This window comes from Palaemon carinicauda, chromosome 21 (genome assembly GCF_036898095.1).
Source record: "Palaemon carinicauda isolate YSFRI2023 chromosome 21, ASM3689809v2, whole genome shotgun sequence".
NCBI classification, from domain to species: domain Eukaryota; kingdom Metazoa; phylum Arthropoda; class Malacostraca; order Decapoda; family Palaemonidae; genus Palaemon; species Palaemon carinicauda.
The window spans coordinates 99,001,193-99,015,484 of NC_090745.1; the positions used below are offsets into that span (position 1 = coordinate 99,001,193).

Here is a 14,292-nt window from a genome sequence, read left to right on the forward strand (position 1 = left end):
TTGAGCCAGCAGCCATGGAGGCTTCTACCATGGTCTCCTCCAAGCAATCTTTGCAACTTGACCCCCTGGTCAAGCATAGTGATGTGCTTTGTAAGAATGATGGGGTATTGACTCTCGAGTCTTTGGAAAAATATAGGAGTCTTGTGCTGTCTGGTGTGAAGGCAGTGACTTATGGCTCTCTAGGGAGTGAACCATTAGGCCAAGTGGGTTTTGAAGAGAAGAAACGCTTTTTTTTTTAACAATGGGTCACTGATATTGTCATTCTTCCTCTCATGCTGCCACAAGTAAAGGGGTGCCTGGTTATTAAGTAACTTTTCTGGATTGCTATTCTTCCCCCTATCTTGTAGACTGAGTTTGTTAGAACAATCCACCAACATCTTCAAAAGCAATGGTTTTGCTGGAAGAGGTGAAAGAAATGTTGGAGATGAATACTCTCAAGGTCATTCAAGGTGAGTTTCTAGGCTATTACAGCTGAATCTTCCTGGTTTAAAAGTCAAGTTTAGGATGGAGACCAGTTATCAACCTTTTTCCTCTGAACCAATTTTTACAATAAACAAGTTCAGGATGGAAATGGTGCAGTTTGTATTGAGCTCTGTCAGAGATGTAGACTTCATGCTTTCATTTGATCTGAAGGTGGCCTACTTCCAAGGATTTGTTCATCAGTCCTCTATGAAGTAATTCCACTTCTTCCTCAACAATGCACTTAGCCAGTCCAAGACCCTACTGTTGGGATTCTAAACTGCTCCCCAATGTGGACACTCGGATGTTCATGCCACACCTTTTGCTAAACTTTGCTAATTTGACTTTTTGTTGTATTTTAGCATGAGTAAGCAGTGGCTACAGTTACATTATTTGACTTTCTCAAATTGTGAAGCTTTAGACTGAAAAAGTTTTCATGGAACCTAAAGAAATATGGCTCCTTGAGAAGTCACCTCTAAAGAGATAGGGTCTTAGTTATTCTTGACTAGAGGCTGGAGGTGGCTTGCGAACCAATCTTGTGGCCAAATGAAAATCATCCTTGGCTTTGACATTTTTCTGAGTTTAGCCAACACTTTCCTTACCAGACTTGAAGGAAGGAAGTTGTAAGTGTTGAACCTATCACAAGAGTCCATCATTGTCTTCAGTTTCCTTTCTGGTGGGTCCAGCTAGACTTACCATGTAATACTCCTTTTAGAGTAAAAAAACCTGACGTGGGTGACCTCTTATGATTGGGGATATTGAAGAGAAAATCTCTCCCTCCAACTGAGTAACATTCGTCATTCATAAAGTAAGCAGTGGAATCAGGAGCAGAAACTAGTTTGAACGTTTAAAGGTTGCTCACGAATGGCCTCAGCAAGGGACAGGGACAAAGCCATAGAGACTGACTATATGTACTGTTTACATATGATCAGCACCAAAGCCCCTTCCCCACCCAAGCAATGGCTGCTAATGGCTCAGCAGGTAGACCTGTAGGCTCTCCCAAACCCCCCATCCTTAGCTCACAAGGATGTTAAGGTTGCAGACAACAAGAAACTATCAAAGTTAAGCAGGTTTTGAACCTCAGTCCAGTGGATCACCAGGCAGGGACGTTTCCAATATGCTACCAAGATGCATAGGTAGCGCTATCAATGGGTTGATAGGTGCAAAGCAAATATAGATGAGTGTCTTGGCCAGTGATTGAGCAAAGCAACAGGTATTGAAACTGCAGAGCATATAGGTTGGACAGTGGGAAATGGTGTTCTGAATGATTGTAGTATGGGAAATAATCGTTCTAATGCTGAAGAGGAACGATAGATGAATATTCATCTCTTCATACCATGTAGGATCTTAGTTTCTGGTAGCGTGACCGCTTCCAACACATCTCATGACCTTGGGTGAGCATCATTAAACAAGACAGTTTGAACAAAAAGGGTTGAGATTTGTCTCTAATGAGGACATCAACTTCTGGCAAACCCTATGGAAAATCTGCAAAAATATACTAAGTAATAATGCTTACAAAGCAAGAAAACTTCCACTACAGAAAATGGGATACTTATACTGAATTTCTTTTAATGAGGCAGATTTGCACCATCTTACAGGGGTGCCCTTTTAACTCGGAAAAGTTTAACAAGAACTGATTGCTCGAAAGTATTTTTGTCCGATTAGCATCATTGTTTTCTTATGATTACCAAGTGATATGAATTGAAAATTATTTACTAACCTAAATTTCTCCCACATATATATGTTTTGTCAATAAATAATGTTAACGAATAGATAGATTATTAAGTATAGTGATGGTAAGTGTAAGTTTAAAAACAACCCCCATCAAAATCAACGAAAAAGCTTGTTTTTTAATGCTTGCTACATGACTTTGTAACGTTTCACATATTTTAGCACAAATTGAGATAAATTACACTAAACATAAGAAAAACATGTTATAAACTTGCTTTGAATACCAGAATCCACTAAAAACATGGCATTAATAAAACTCACTATTGGTGAATATTGCAGATAGGTAAAAGGAACAGCCTACTGTCAAACACCGAAGCGGAGATGGAAGGGAGAGGTAAGGGGATCACGGTTGTAACTCGGCGCAGAAATTATGAATTTTTTTAATTGATTTTCATGCAATTTATGCATCACTACAGTATCCCCAAACTGAAAATACTGCTAATAATAAAATCTAAACCTTTATGAAAAAATAGCAAACCCTTTCTATACGGAATTGAATAGGCCTAGGATGTTAGTTCATATAGAAAGAGTTTGCTATATTTTCGTAAAGGTTTAGATTCTTGTGTGTTGTGTAAAATATGTAATTTATACGCTTGCTAAATTAATCAGTGTTTATACACACACATGCGTATGTGTGTGTTCCAACATCTTAGATGGTGTCTCTTGTATCCCTTTCTATACAGACTGACATCATAGGCCTATGATGTAAGTCCGTATAGAAAGGGTCTGGTATTTTTTCGTAAAGGTTTAGATTGTGTTAATACTGTACCAATATTTTAATTTTGAGGATATTGCAGAGTTATATAAATTGCAAAACAATCACAATTAAACATTCTTAATTTCACTGCTGAATTACAACCGTGATACCCCTACCTCTCCCTTCCATCCCTGCTTCGGTGTTTGACAGTAGGCTGTTCCTTTTACCTTCCTGCAATATTCGCCAATGACGAATTTTATTAATTCCCTGTTTTCAGTAGATTCTGATATTCAAAGAAAGTTTATAATATGTTTTTCTTTTGTTCAGTGTAATTTATCCTAATTTGTGTAAAGATATGTGAAAATTTACAAAATTATGTAGTGTGCATCCTAAAACAAGGTATGTCGTTGACTTTGGTGGGTGTTGTTATTAAATTTAGACTTATCACCATAATTTATAATCTCGATTCGTTAACATTAAATATTGACAAAACATATGAGGGAGAAATTTAGGTTGGTAAATAAGTTTCGATTCACATTACTTGGTAACTTTATGAAGACAATGATGGTATTTGGAGAAAAATACTTCCGACCAATCAGCTATTAGGAAAATTTTCCGAGCTAAGACAACCTGCGAGTCGGTGCAAATCTGCCTCATTAAAAAAAAAAATGACAGTAAGTGCCAAACAGCAAGGTAAAATGTAACTAATGGAAATGTGAGAACAGAACATTATTTATAGTTCTGGAATGGAAGACTTGATAAAAGCTATCATTTACAGGTGACAAAGGAAAATAATTGATATCTAGCAAATGAAAAATATTAATCAGGAGTACGGTATACACAAATCCCCGAAAGTATGCATAGTAAAAATGGTTAGTTTGTGAGTAGAAATTAGGCCATAAATATGTACAAAAGCTTTAAGCAATACCATTAGTTCCATAACTTATAGGTTTAGTAGGAAAGTACTTAAGGAAAGGTAAAGTTCATTAATATTATTTAATACAATTCTTAAGACATTGGTACCAGTAGATTGGGTTTTTGCATGTATTGTACAACTATATAAGGGTAAGGGAGATGCGCATGAGTGTTGTAATTCAAGGGGTATTAGTTTGTTGAGTGTAGTTGGAAAAGTGTATGGTAGAGTACTGATTAATAGGATTAAGGATAAAACAGAGAATTCAGTCTTAAAAGTACAGGGTGATTTTAGAAGAGGTAGGGGTTGTATGAATCAGATTTTTACAGTCAGGCAAATATGCGAGAAATATTTAGCAAAAGGTAAGAAGGTGTATGTTGCGTTTATGGATCTGGAGAAAACGTATGATAGAGTTGATAGGGAAGCAATGTGGAATGTGATGAGTTTATATGGAGTTGGTGGAAGGTAGTTGCAAGCAGTGAAAGGTTTCTACAAAGGTAGTAAAGCATGTGTTAGGATAGGAAATTAAGTGAGCGATTGGTTTCCGGTGAGAGTGGGGCTGAGACAGGAATGTGTGATGTCGCCGTGGTTGTTTAACTTGTATTTTGATGGAGTGGTGAGAGAGGTGAATGCTCGAGCGCTTGGACGAGGATTAAAACTGGTAGACGAGAGTGACCATGAATGGGAGGTAAATCAGTTGTTGTTTGCTGATGATACTGTACTGGTTGCAGACGAGGAAGAGAAGCTTGGCCGATTAGTGACAGAATTTGGAAGGGTGTGTGAGAGAAGGAAGTTGAGAGTTAATGTGGGTAAGAGTAAGGTTATGAGATGTACGAGAAGGGAAGGTGGTGCGAGGTTGAATGTCTGGAGAGTTACTTGAGGAGGTGGATCAGTTTAAGTACTTGGGGTCTGTTGTTGTAGCAAATGGTGGAGTGGAAGCAGATTATTATTATTATTATTATTACTTACTAAGCTTCAACCCTAGTTGGAAAAGCAGTATGCTATAAGCCCAAGGGCTCCAACAGGGAAAATAGCTCAGTGCGGAAAGGAAAAAAGGAAAATAAAATATTCTAAGAAGAGTAACAACAATAAATATCTCCTATATAAATTATAAAAACTTTAACAAAACAAGAGGAAGAGAAATAAGATAGGAGAGTGCGCTCGAGTGTACCCTCAAGCAAGAGAACTCTAACCCAAGACAGTGAAAGGCCATGGTACAGAGGCTATGGCACTACCCAAGACTAGAGAACAGTGGTTTGATTTTGGAGTGTCCTTCTCCTAGAAGAGCTGCTTACCATAGCTAAAGAGTCTCTTCTACCCTTACCAAGAGGAAAGTGGCACTGAACAAGTACAGTGCAGTAACCCCTTGGGTGATGAAGAATTGTTTGGTAATCTGTGTTGTCAGGTGTATGAGGATAGAGGAGAATATGTAAAGAATATGCCAGACTATTCAGTGTGTATGTAGGCAAAGGGAAAATGAACCGTAACCAGAGAGGAGGATCCAATGTAGTACTGTCTGGTCAGTCAAAAGACCCCATAACTCTCTAGCGGTAGTATCTCAACGGGAGAGAGTGAATGAAGGATGCAGTGTTGGGGTCAGTTAAGGGATTAGTAAAAAATAGAGGGTTGGGCATGAATGTAAAGAGAGTTCTGTATGAGAAAGTGATTGTACCAACTGTGATGTATGGATCGGAGTTGTGGGGAATGAAAGTGACGGAGAGACAGAAATTGAATGTGTTTGAGATGAAGTGTCTAAGGAGTAAGGCTGGTGTATCTCAAGTAGATAGGGTTAGGAATGAGGTAGTGAGGGTGAGAACGGGTGTAAGAAATGAGTTAGCAACTAGAGTGGATATGAATATGTTGAGGTGGTTTGGCCATGTTGAGAGAATGGAAAATGGCTGTCTGCTAAAGAAGGTGATGAATGCAAGAGTTGATGGGAGAAGTACAAGAGGATGGCCAAGGTTTGGGTGGATGAATGGAGTGAAGAAAGCTCTGGGTGATAAGAGGATAGATGTGAGAGAGGCAAGAGAGCGTGCTAGAAATAGGAATGAATGGCGAGCGATTGTGACACAGTTCCGGTAGGCCCTGCTGCTTCCTTCGGTGCCTTGGATGACCACAGGTAGCAGCAGTAGGGGATTCAGCGTTATGAAGCTTCATCTGGGGTGGATAATGTGGGAGGTTGGGCTGTGGCACCGTAGCAGTACCAGCCGAACTAGGTTGAGTCCCTTGTCAGGCTGGGAGGAACATAGAGAGGAGAGGTCCCCTTTTTTGTTTCATTTGTTTGATGTCGGCTACCCCCCAAAATTGGGGAAAGTGCCTTGGTATATGTATGTATGTATGCTTAAGACATTGATTTACAGGGAGCCTGAGAGTAATCTTTGATGTAAAGTAAAGCAAGGCTAGATGGAAAGAATGTTGAGAAAAAATGCTGTATACCATAGTACGTCAAATTTTTTAGCTTTGCTCTATCATGTTAATTTTGATTTTACAGAGATATGGGTAGTTCTGCAAGAGAGCTTTCCATCAAATGGTCAAACTACTTATCAAGTGGCAGATGGAAGATCAGTCAAAGAATGTTTTGGACGACACCATGTGATTACACATGTATGAGTGAGGTTGAACCTGATCTTTACTTAGAACTCAGTAAGGCATCATTAATAATATTCAAGGTAATACAATATCTTATATTTTTCTGATATAAAACTTACTTATTTAATTAAATATACAGTACATATTTAGAACACCGTGCAGTGCCTGTATCCATTATCTTTGTCCTAATCTTTTTCAGGAATAACAAACTATCTTTTTACTCTTGCCATTACGTTTGACCTTTTTAAAGGAAGATTAGATATAACTATTGTGGCCAAATGGTATTTTGATTTTGAATGAATATTTTGACTAGCTATTTTTGTTGTACATCCAGCCATGAGTCCATGACTGCTAGCAACTTTTTTTATTTATTTGCTTGATTATTCAACTGCATTAGGTTCATAATGTATAATTATTTATGGAGACTATTTTATTTAGACCTGATGCTAAATATTTTATAATCGTGTCAAATGTTATTGCCATTTCCTAGTTTTCAAGGTTAGTTTGTTCTTGCTCCAGTGTGGTGTTATTTATTCTTTATATCATGAATGAGGAATGGTGGTGTTGATAGTCTTTATTGCCTTTAAAAGGATGCAGGTGATCCAATTACCTATACTCTAAAGAAAAGTCTTTTGTTGAAGATTGATAAATAAGGACCAAAATTTCTATGACTGGTTCTGTGAACTTTATCCAAAAAGGAGAGTATTACAGTAATGATGAGAATACAGGATCTGGATTATTTAGCATTGATGCCATTATTCTTTAAGTATAGGAAGTGTTGTAAAAATTAGCAGTTCGGAGCTGGTACCCCTTTGCATACCTATCATCTTTTGTGATACTACGGCTAGAGAATTCTTGGATCCTTTGACTGGCCAGATAAGTACAGTACTACATTAAATCCCTCTCTGGCTATGGCTCATTTTTCCTTTGCTTACACATACACCGAATAGTCTAGCCTATTCTTCACACATTTTCTTCTTTTCCCATACACCTGACAACACTAAGATAACCAAAAGTCTTCTTCACTCAACGGGTTAACTACTGCACTGTAATTGTTCAGTGGCTACTTTCCATTTGTTGAGGATAGAAGTCACTAGTTATGGTAAGCAGCTCTTCTAGGAGGAGACTCCAAAATCAAACCATTGTTCTTTAGTGTTTGGGAGTGTCATCCGCCCCCGTACCATGATCTTTCACTGTCTCTGATTAAAGTTATCTTACTTGAGGGTACACTCAGGCATACTGTTCTATCTGTTTCCTTTCATCAATGGGTTATTTTCCCTTTGTAGCCCTTGGGCTGGTAGCATAAGGCTTTTCCAACTATGGTTGTGGCTTGACTAGTAATAATGATAATAATAATAAGATATGGTTTTTATTTAAAGTCAGGTTTTGTAGTTTTTACCTCTTTTTAGCATTTTCATTAATTATTTGCCCTTATACATTAAAAAAAATTTAACAATTACTATTAGGTAGAATTTATAGTTTTGTAGGGTTAAAAATGTAAATGGAAACGCTTACTCTCTCAGAATTTCTTAATGTATTTTATCAATATAAATTATTATTTACCTCATAAATGGGTGATGTCATCAATGCACATTAGGCATTACTAAAGGGTCTTTGCAGTATCCCTTCAATCCTATCTGCACACATTTTCAAATCTTTTACATTACTTCAATTCCCATTTTCTTTTGTGGTGCCCAGTGTTTTAGATTTTACTTCTTAGTGTTATAATGGGGATTTTCCTCCCCCAGTTGTACGAATGCACTGACAGGTCTGACTGGCCCCAGCAGTGGGCCATATGGCCCAAATTCCATAACATAAAAGATACTGCAGATTTTTTTAAGCCCTTATTGCTACAATCATCTGTCACACATACTTATAGGTGGAACAGTAGGTTAAAGGTTGTAGTCTTTGTTGTGTCGGCTGTCTTTAAGGGGTAAAAGCAATTTTTCACAAGTTTTTATTGTTTCCAAGATAGTAGGATAGAACGTTGAGGGCTGCTCAACCGGATTTCACAACATAGGAATCACTGAGCAGACTTCATTTGCAGAGCTTTTTGTGATTTGAACCATCGTATGGCTTTTGGTTATTGTCTGTGCTATAACTTGATCAAACTATACAGCCTTGATTTTTTCAGTTAATATTAGAAATAGCAATTTTAGGGGATTAGTAAAGTAAATTATTTTAAAGAATTGTTTGAAAAACTTTGTGGTTTATAAGTAAAAGTAACATGCAATAAGTGAAGTAAAACTTTGTAATAAAATAAATCTATTCTCTCCAGGGAGACTTGAACTACAGGAAACTAACTGGTGACTTTAGTTGGCCTGCTACCACACCATTCAAGGTGGCCTTACGTAATTTTTGCCCAGCTCCTTTGTTAGCTGTACGTACTGCCAAGGGAGGGCCAGTGGTAGGTTTAGAAGCTGATGTTGCTGATAGAGCAGCAGCATCATCGCCAAATTGGAATATATCAGGTGATTTTGGAATGATTCAGCTATGTACATCTTGATATGTGGATGCAGACTGAGAATGGCGCTGGTTACAGTAAAATTGTTGCCTTTTCTTCCCTATTTGTATTTTTATAATATGTTTGTAAGTATATTTAAGTATAGTTGATGGTATTTATTAGGCATATTTAAGGGTTATAAAGAAAAGTCTTGTAAATTTTCCAGCCATGTGTCATCACGTATTTAGAATTGCCATAGTTTTGTGACCGAAAAATCAGTTTTATTGTTGATGTTGTTATAGTTTTATTTTCATTGCATACATAGCCTGTTTTGCTGTCCTGAACTGCTCAGAAGTTATTTAAGATATATCTCCTTACTGGCACTTTATGATGCCAGAATTAGTTAAATAGTGAATTTTTATTCATTTGAAAGCGGTAAAAGAAGGAAAGAAAAATATTGTCTCATTTGTTAAGAAATAAATCTCGGATAAAGTACTGTTTTGTATTGCTTTTATGATCCTGTGAACTTTATCACACTAATTTTATCTTGAATTTAGCATTATTCAAATATTTTTCGTTTCATTAATGGATATAACTGTAATTTTTTATTTTCCTAGGCATGAGTACAGGAGACATGATTATATATACAGTATTCACAAATACTACAAGACAAGCATTTACTTTTATTAATGATCTTAACACCAAGTATGGGGTTTGTAATGTTAGTGATAAACTTAGTTTATTAAAAGAATATGAAAATTTTGATTTTGTCAGTAGAAGGAAGGGTAAAATATACTATTCGTGTCCACATGTTTTGTCCATTTACTCTATTATATTCTCACAGGGTCCTAATGGAGTAAAATTTTGGAGTTTTTGTGATACTGTACTGTAATTTAAAAGGACACTCGGGTGTTTAACGGCTAGCAGAAATTAAGCAGGTGGTAAGTAACCTATTTATTGATTGTTGGCAGGGATGTTGAAATAATTTGTTATTGCTTTATTGATATTAGATAATTTTCTTTAATTCTCCATTTATTATAACATCAAAAGTTTTTCTAATGATAACTTTAAAGATACCACTTTTATATGGTTTTTATGCGATGTATTTTGTATAATTTTGGTGTTTTCCATTTTAAAGTACCAGAATATGCAGTATTACTGATCAGAATTTTGATAAGTAGAATAGGGATGTAGATGTAAGAATCTTTCATGAGGTTGCTAATTGTCTCATTATTAGAACATTTGGAACATATTTGTACAATTGTAATACAATTGTTTCACAATACTGAAGTAAATATTTTCAACTTCCTATAGTGAATGGGTAGACTAGATCATGGAACAATATAGTCTTATCAAATCCAACCCACATCACATTTTATTTATATATGAGTCATTGGAAAACATGTTTTTAACAGTCATGGAACGCCGCACACATGAAGGAAACATTTGTGAGATATTGTGGGATGTGTAAAGTCATGTCAGACGTAGTTGGCAGAGCTTAGTTTCATGCCTATTTAACAATAGCAGGAGGAATCAGGCAGTGTGCTTGTGCTTTTTAATTAGAAAGATCACTCCCCAATATGGTTACAAATGGAATAAAACTTCTAGAATGGAATAAAACTTCTAAAATACTATGTACTGTTTAGCCTTATGATGTATATTATAAGGCAAGACTGTTAGAACTAACTGCATACCTAGTACAGTAGTACATACATGATGGTTCTGTCTGGGAAGATCTGAATACAAAGGATGTCCAGAATGATGAAAATTTCAATGTAACATGTATGAATAGTGCCAGACATTTATATCAAGATTGAGAGTAAGAAATTTAATAGACTACAAGTTTTTGTCCAGCAAATTAAGATGAAAACCAGCAGCTGAAGACTAGACAGGAAGTCAAAACAAGGTAGAATAAAAGAAAAAATTTCTTCAGAATAAATTGATCACCAGAAATATTCACTTTCTCTGTAAGCAAATTTTTGTCTAATTGAAGAAGAAACAGACAGCACATGTTTTTCAAAAATAAATTTGCAATCAAGAATCACACCTAGAATTTTAAAGGAGTTGTATAGAGTTAAATAAACATTCAAGGCAAGGTAGGGCCAGTTTGAAAATTTCAAAATAAAAACTGGAATCCATAGCATTGTGCAATATGGTGAGGCTGCGAACTCCAGTGTCAAGGCAGCAGAGGCATTCGTTGCCAATTTTAAAAGGCTCGTGGATTCTAAGACTTGCATACTATAGCAAGTTTTTTTTATTGCAAAAATGCCCTGGAGGATCTTCAGTACAACAGAAGAAAAAGCAGTTCCCGGTCACAAGCTTGTGAAAGACCATCTTACCGTGCGGTTCTGTTTTGGTAGTAAAACGCTTATCATGAGTAAGGTTAGGAAGCATACTTATAAATATGGACAGTGTAAGAATTCAAGGCTGATTAATTCCATACTTATTAGGTGAGAAAGCATATTCCCATATTATTTCTTGATTTATTCAGAATCCCTATAGGATTTTGAACGGTGCAAGTTGATGTATTAATTATTTCTATTTTTTTTGTGAATTATTAATTTGTATTCATTTCTGATGTTATGGATTATTATTTGTACAATAGTTACCATTAAAGAAATTAGAAAATATAGATGAAAAAAGAGGAGGAAAAGCATCTGGTAAAGAAGGTGTGAAGGATGAGATGCTAAAGAAGGGGGTATGACTGTGCTGGAATGGTTAGTGAGATTGTTTAATATCACAAATTTTAAGTAATTTTTATTTTTCCTAACATACTTACCTCGAACTACTTTCTTAGGAGAGTCTGGGATCTCTCAATCACCGACCAAGAATTTTGCGTAGTTTCCCCCCTCGCCGCTGCCTCTCAAGGGCGTTCCAGAGCGTAAGGATACTCGTCCAGGTGCAACCCAGGTCACGCGCGTGGCCATGCTTGATAGCCAGTAAGCTTATGTTTTAAGGCCTCCTCGAACTCCAGAAGATACTCGGGGCAGGATGGGAGGGCCATTACCCGAAAGTAGTTCGAGGTAAGTATGTTAGGAAAAATACAAATTACTTAAAATTTGTGATTTGTTCCAACACATAATACTTACCTCGAACTACTTTCTTATGAGACTTATACTTTAGGAGGAAGGAGTAGCTTACAGATTGAAATGTTCGAGAATCGCTGGGGCCCTTGAACTAGATAGGGGGCTAGTTCTGGGACTCCCAGGGAGAGGCAGGAGAGTAGGGGAAAGCACGCAAAAGTCTACCTTATGTACATCTCACCTTTTATTCAAAATCCATACTTGATGTGTTCTAACGTCCCATCTCTCATGTAGGGATGGGGAAAAAAGGGTGGGGTCTCGGGGAAACGGATAGAGGTTAGCAAGGAAGTAAGGAGGAACTTGTGTCGCTTACGATTACTTCCCACGGCTAACCCGGGGCCCAAACTACTAAACTTGTTGCATGGCCGCAATGACTGTTCCGATGGAGAAGGCATCCAAGGACTTCCTCTTATAGTCCTTGAGGTAGTGGGCTGTAAAGGTGGACTGCCTAGCCCAAGTGCCCGCCCGTATGATTTGGCCTACCGCCATGTTGGTGCCAAATGCTAAGGACGTGCTAAGACCTCTAATATCATGAGGTCTTGGGGTACCAGGTACCGTGGAGCCCTCACTCTCATAGGCCCTCTTTATAACCTGTCTCAGCCAGAAGGATATGGTGTTTTTGGAAACTGCCTTCTTGACCGAGCTTGTGGACACAAACAAACTCTTCACCACCGGTCTGAGTTTGGCTGTCCTACTAAGGTACTTCCTGATGGTCCTTATGGGACACAAGAGCAGGTCACTAGTGTTGTCCGAGCGCGGAATAGCCGGAATTGAGAACTCTTCGAACCTCGGGTCCGCAATTGCAGGGTTCTGGGTCTTTGCTACGAACTCCGGCAGGCACTTAAAAGTCATGTCTTTCCACCCTTTCGAGTGGGATACCTTAAAAGACAGGCCGTGGAGCTCGCTCACTCGTTTCGCTGAGGCCAGGGCTAGTAGGAAGATGGCTTTGAGGGTGAGAGCTTAGTCTAAAGCATCTTTTAGAGGTTCGTAGGGAGGCTGTGAAAGGACCTTGAGGACTTTGGCCACATCCCACTGGGGAACCCTCGAGGTGTGGGGATCACAAGTTTGCTCAAAACTCTTGATGAGCATTGAGATGTGACGTGAGGTCCCTAGATTGATGCCCTTAAGCTGGAACACCTCACCTAACGCCGTTCAAACCCCCTTGATGGCTTGGATGGAGACCCCTAGATCATCCCTCAAGTGTACCAGTTAGTCTGCGATGTTGTGGACCGAAACGTCCAAGGGCCTAAGGTTCTGAGTGGCACACCATTTGACAAAGGTTGCCCATATAGCTTGGTACACAACACAAGAGGACCTCCGCAGGTACCCCGACGTCCTATGCGCTGTTTTGTCCGAGAACCCTTACTTCCTTAGCAACCGCTTGATAACCTCCACGCGTGTAGCCTCAGCCCCTGAGGGTTTTTGAGCAGCCTTTGGCAGTGTGGTTGACTTAGCAGGTCTCCTCTTACTGGTAAGGGCCACGGCGGGAGAATGGCTAGGTCCTGCAGATCCACGAACCACTCCCTCTCCGGCCACCAGGGCACTACCAAAGTCATCTCTGTGGACTTTGACGGTCTTAACCTGTTGAACACCCGTCTGATCATCCCGAAGAGGGGAAAGGCGTATACGTCGAGGTTGTCCCTAGGGTGCTGGAAGGCGTCTTCGAAGGCTGCTGTCGGATCCGGTATCGGGGAGCAGAACATGGGGGAGCTTCGCGTTTAGTCTTGTGACGAACAAATCTATCACTGGGGAGCCCCAACGACGGAGGACTTCCTGTGCCACTTGAGGGTGAAGGGACCACTCTGATCCCACTATTTGGCCTTCCTGCTTAGCCCGTCCGCCAGGACATTCCTCTTTCAGGGGATGAATCTGGCCAATAGGAGAATGTCGTTCCTTTCGGCCCATTCCAGGACTCGAGCTGTGAGATCGCACAAATCCCTTGATCTTAGCCCTCCTTGTTTCTTGATGTACGCTACTACCGTGGTGTTGTCGCACATGAGGGCTACCAAGTTCCCCTGAACGAGGCGGACGAAGCTTATCAATGCCCTCTGCAATGCCATGAGCTCCAGAAGATTGATGTGTCGGGCCTTTTCCCCCACTGACCATTTCCCGTCTGCTGTTTCCTCGAGGAGATGTGCTCCCCACCCTTCCTTCGATTCGTCCGTGAAGAGCAGCATCTCCGGGGGAGGGAAGCCGAACGGAATCCCTTTCGACATATTCCTCCTGTCAGACCACCAGAGGAGAGCTTCTTTGGAGGGAAGTGACACCGGGATTATCTTCTGTGGAGAGCTTCCCATTGACCAGAGGTCCTTCAGGTTCCACTGAACCGGTCTGAGTCTGAGCCTTGCTTGTGTGCTCAGGTCGAGACCAGGGCGAA

The 14,292-nt window shown here is 39.2% G+C and overlaps 2 protein-coding genes across 4 annotated transcripts in view; one reads left to right on the top strand and one right to left on the bottom strand.

Moving 5' to 3' along the window:
* Window positions 1-9,327, top strand: part of LOC137615347 (damage-control phosphatase ARMT1-like) — a 57,242-nt gene extending 47,915 nt beyond the window's left edge. The window contains exons 8-9 of the mRNA XM_068345152.1: window positions 6,292-6,469; window positions 8,668-9,327. Coding sequence (XP_068201253.1) covers window positions 6,292-6,469; window positions 8,668-8,895 — 406 coding nt within the window. The 3' untranslated portion in view covers window positions 8,896-9,327. The remainder of the gene's footprint in view (window positions 1-6,291; window positions 6,470-8,667) is intronic.
* Window positions 1-14,292, bottom strand: part of LOC137615345 (inactive phospholipase C-like protein 1) — a 1,261,629-nt gene that overhangs the window by 384,459 nt on the left and 862,878 nt on the right. The gene's annotated exons all lie outside the window — the stretch shown is intronic.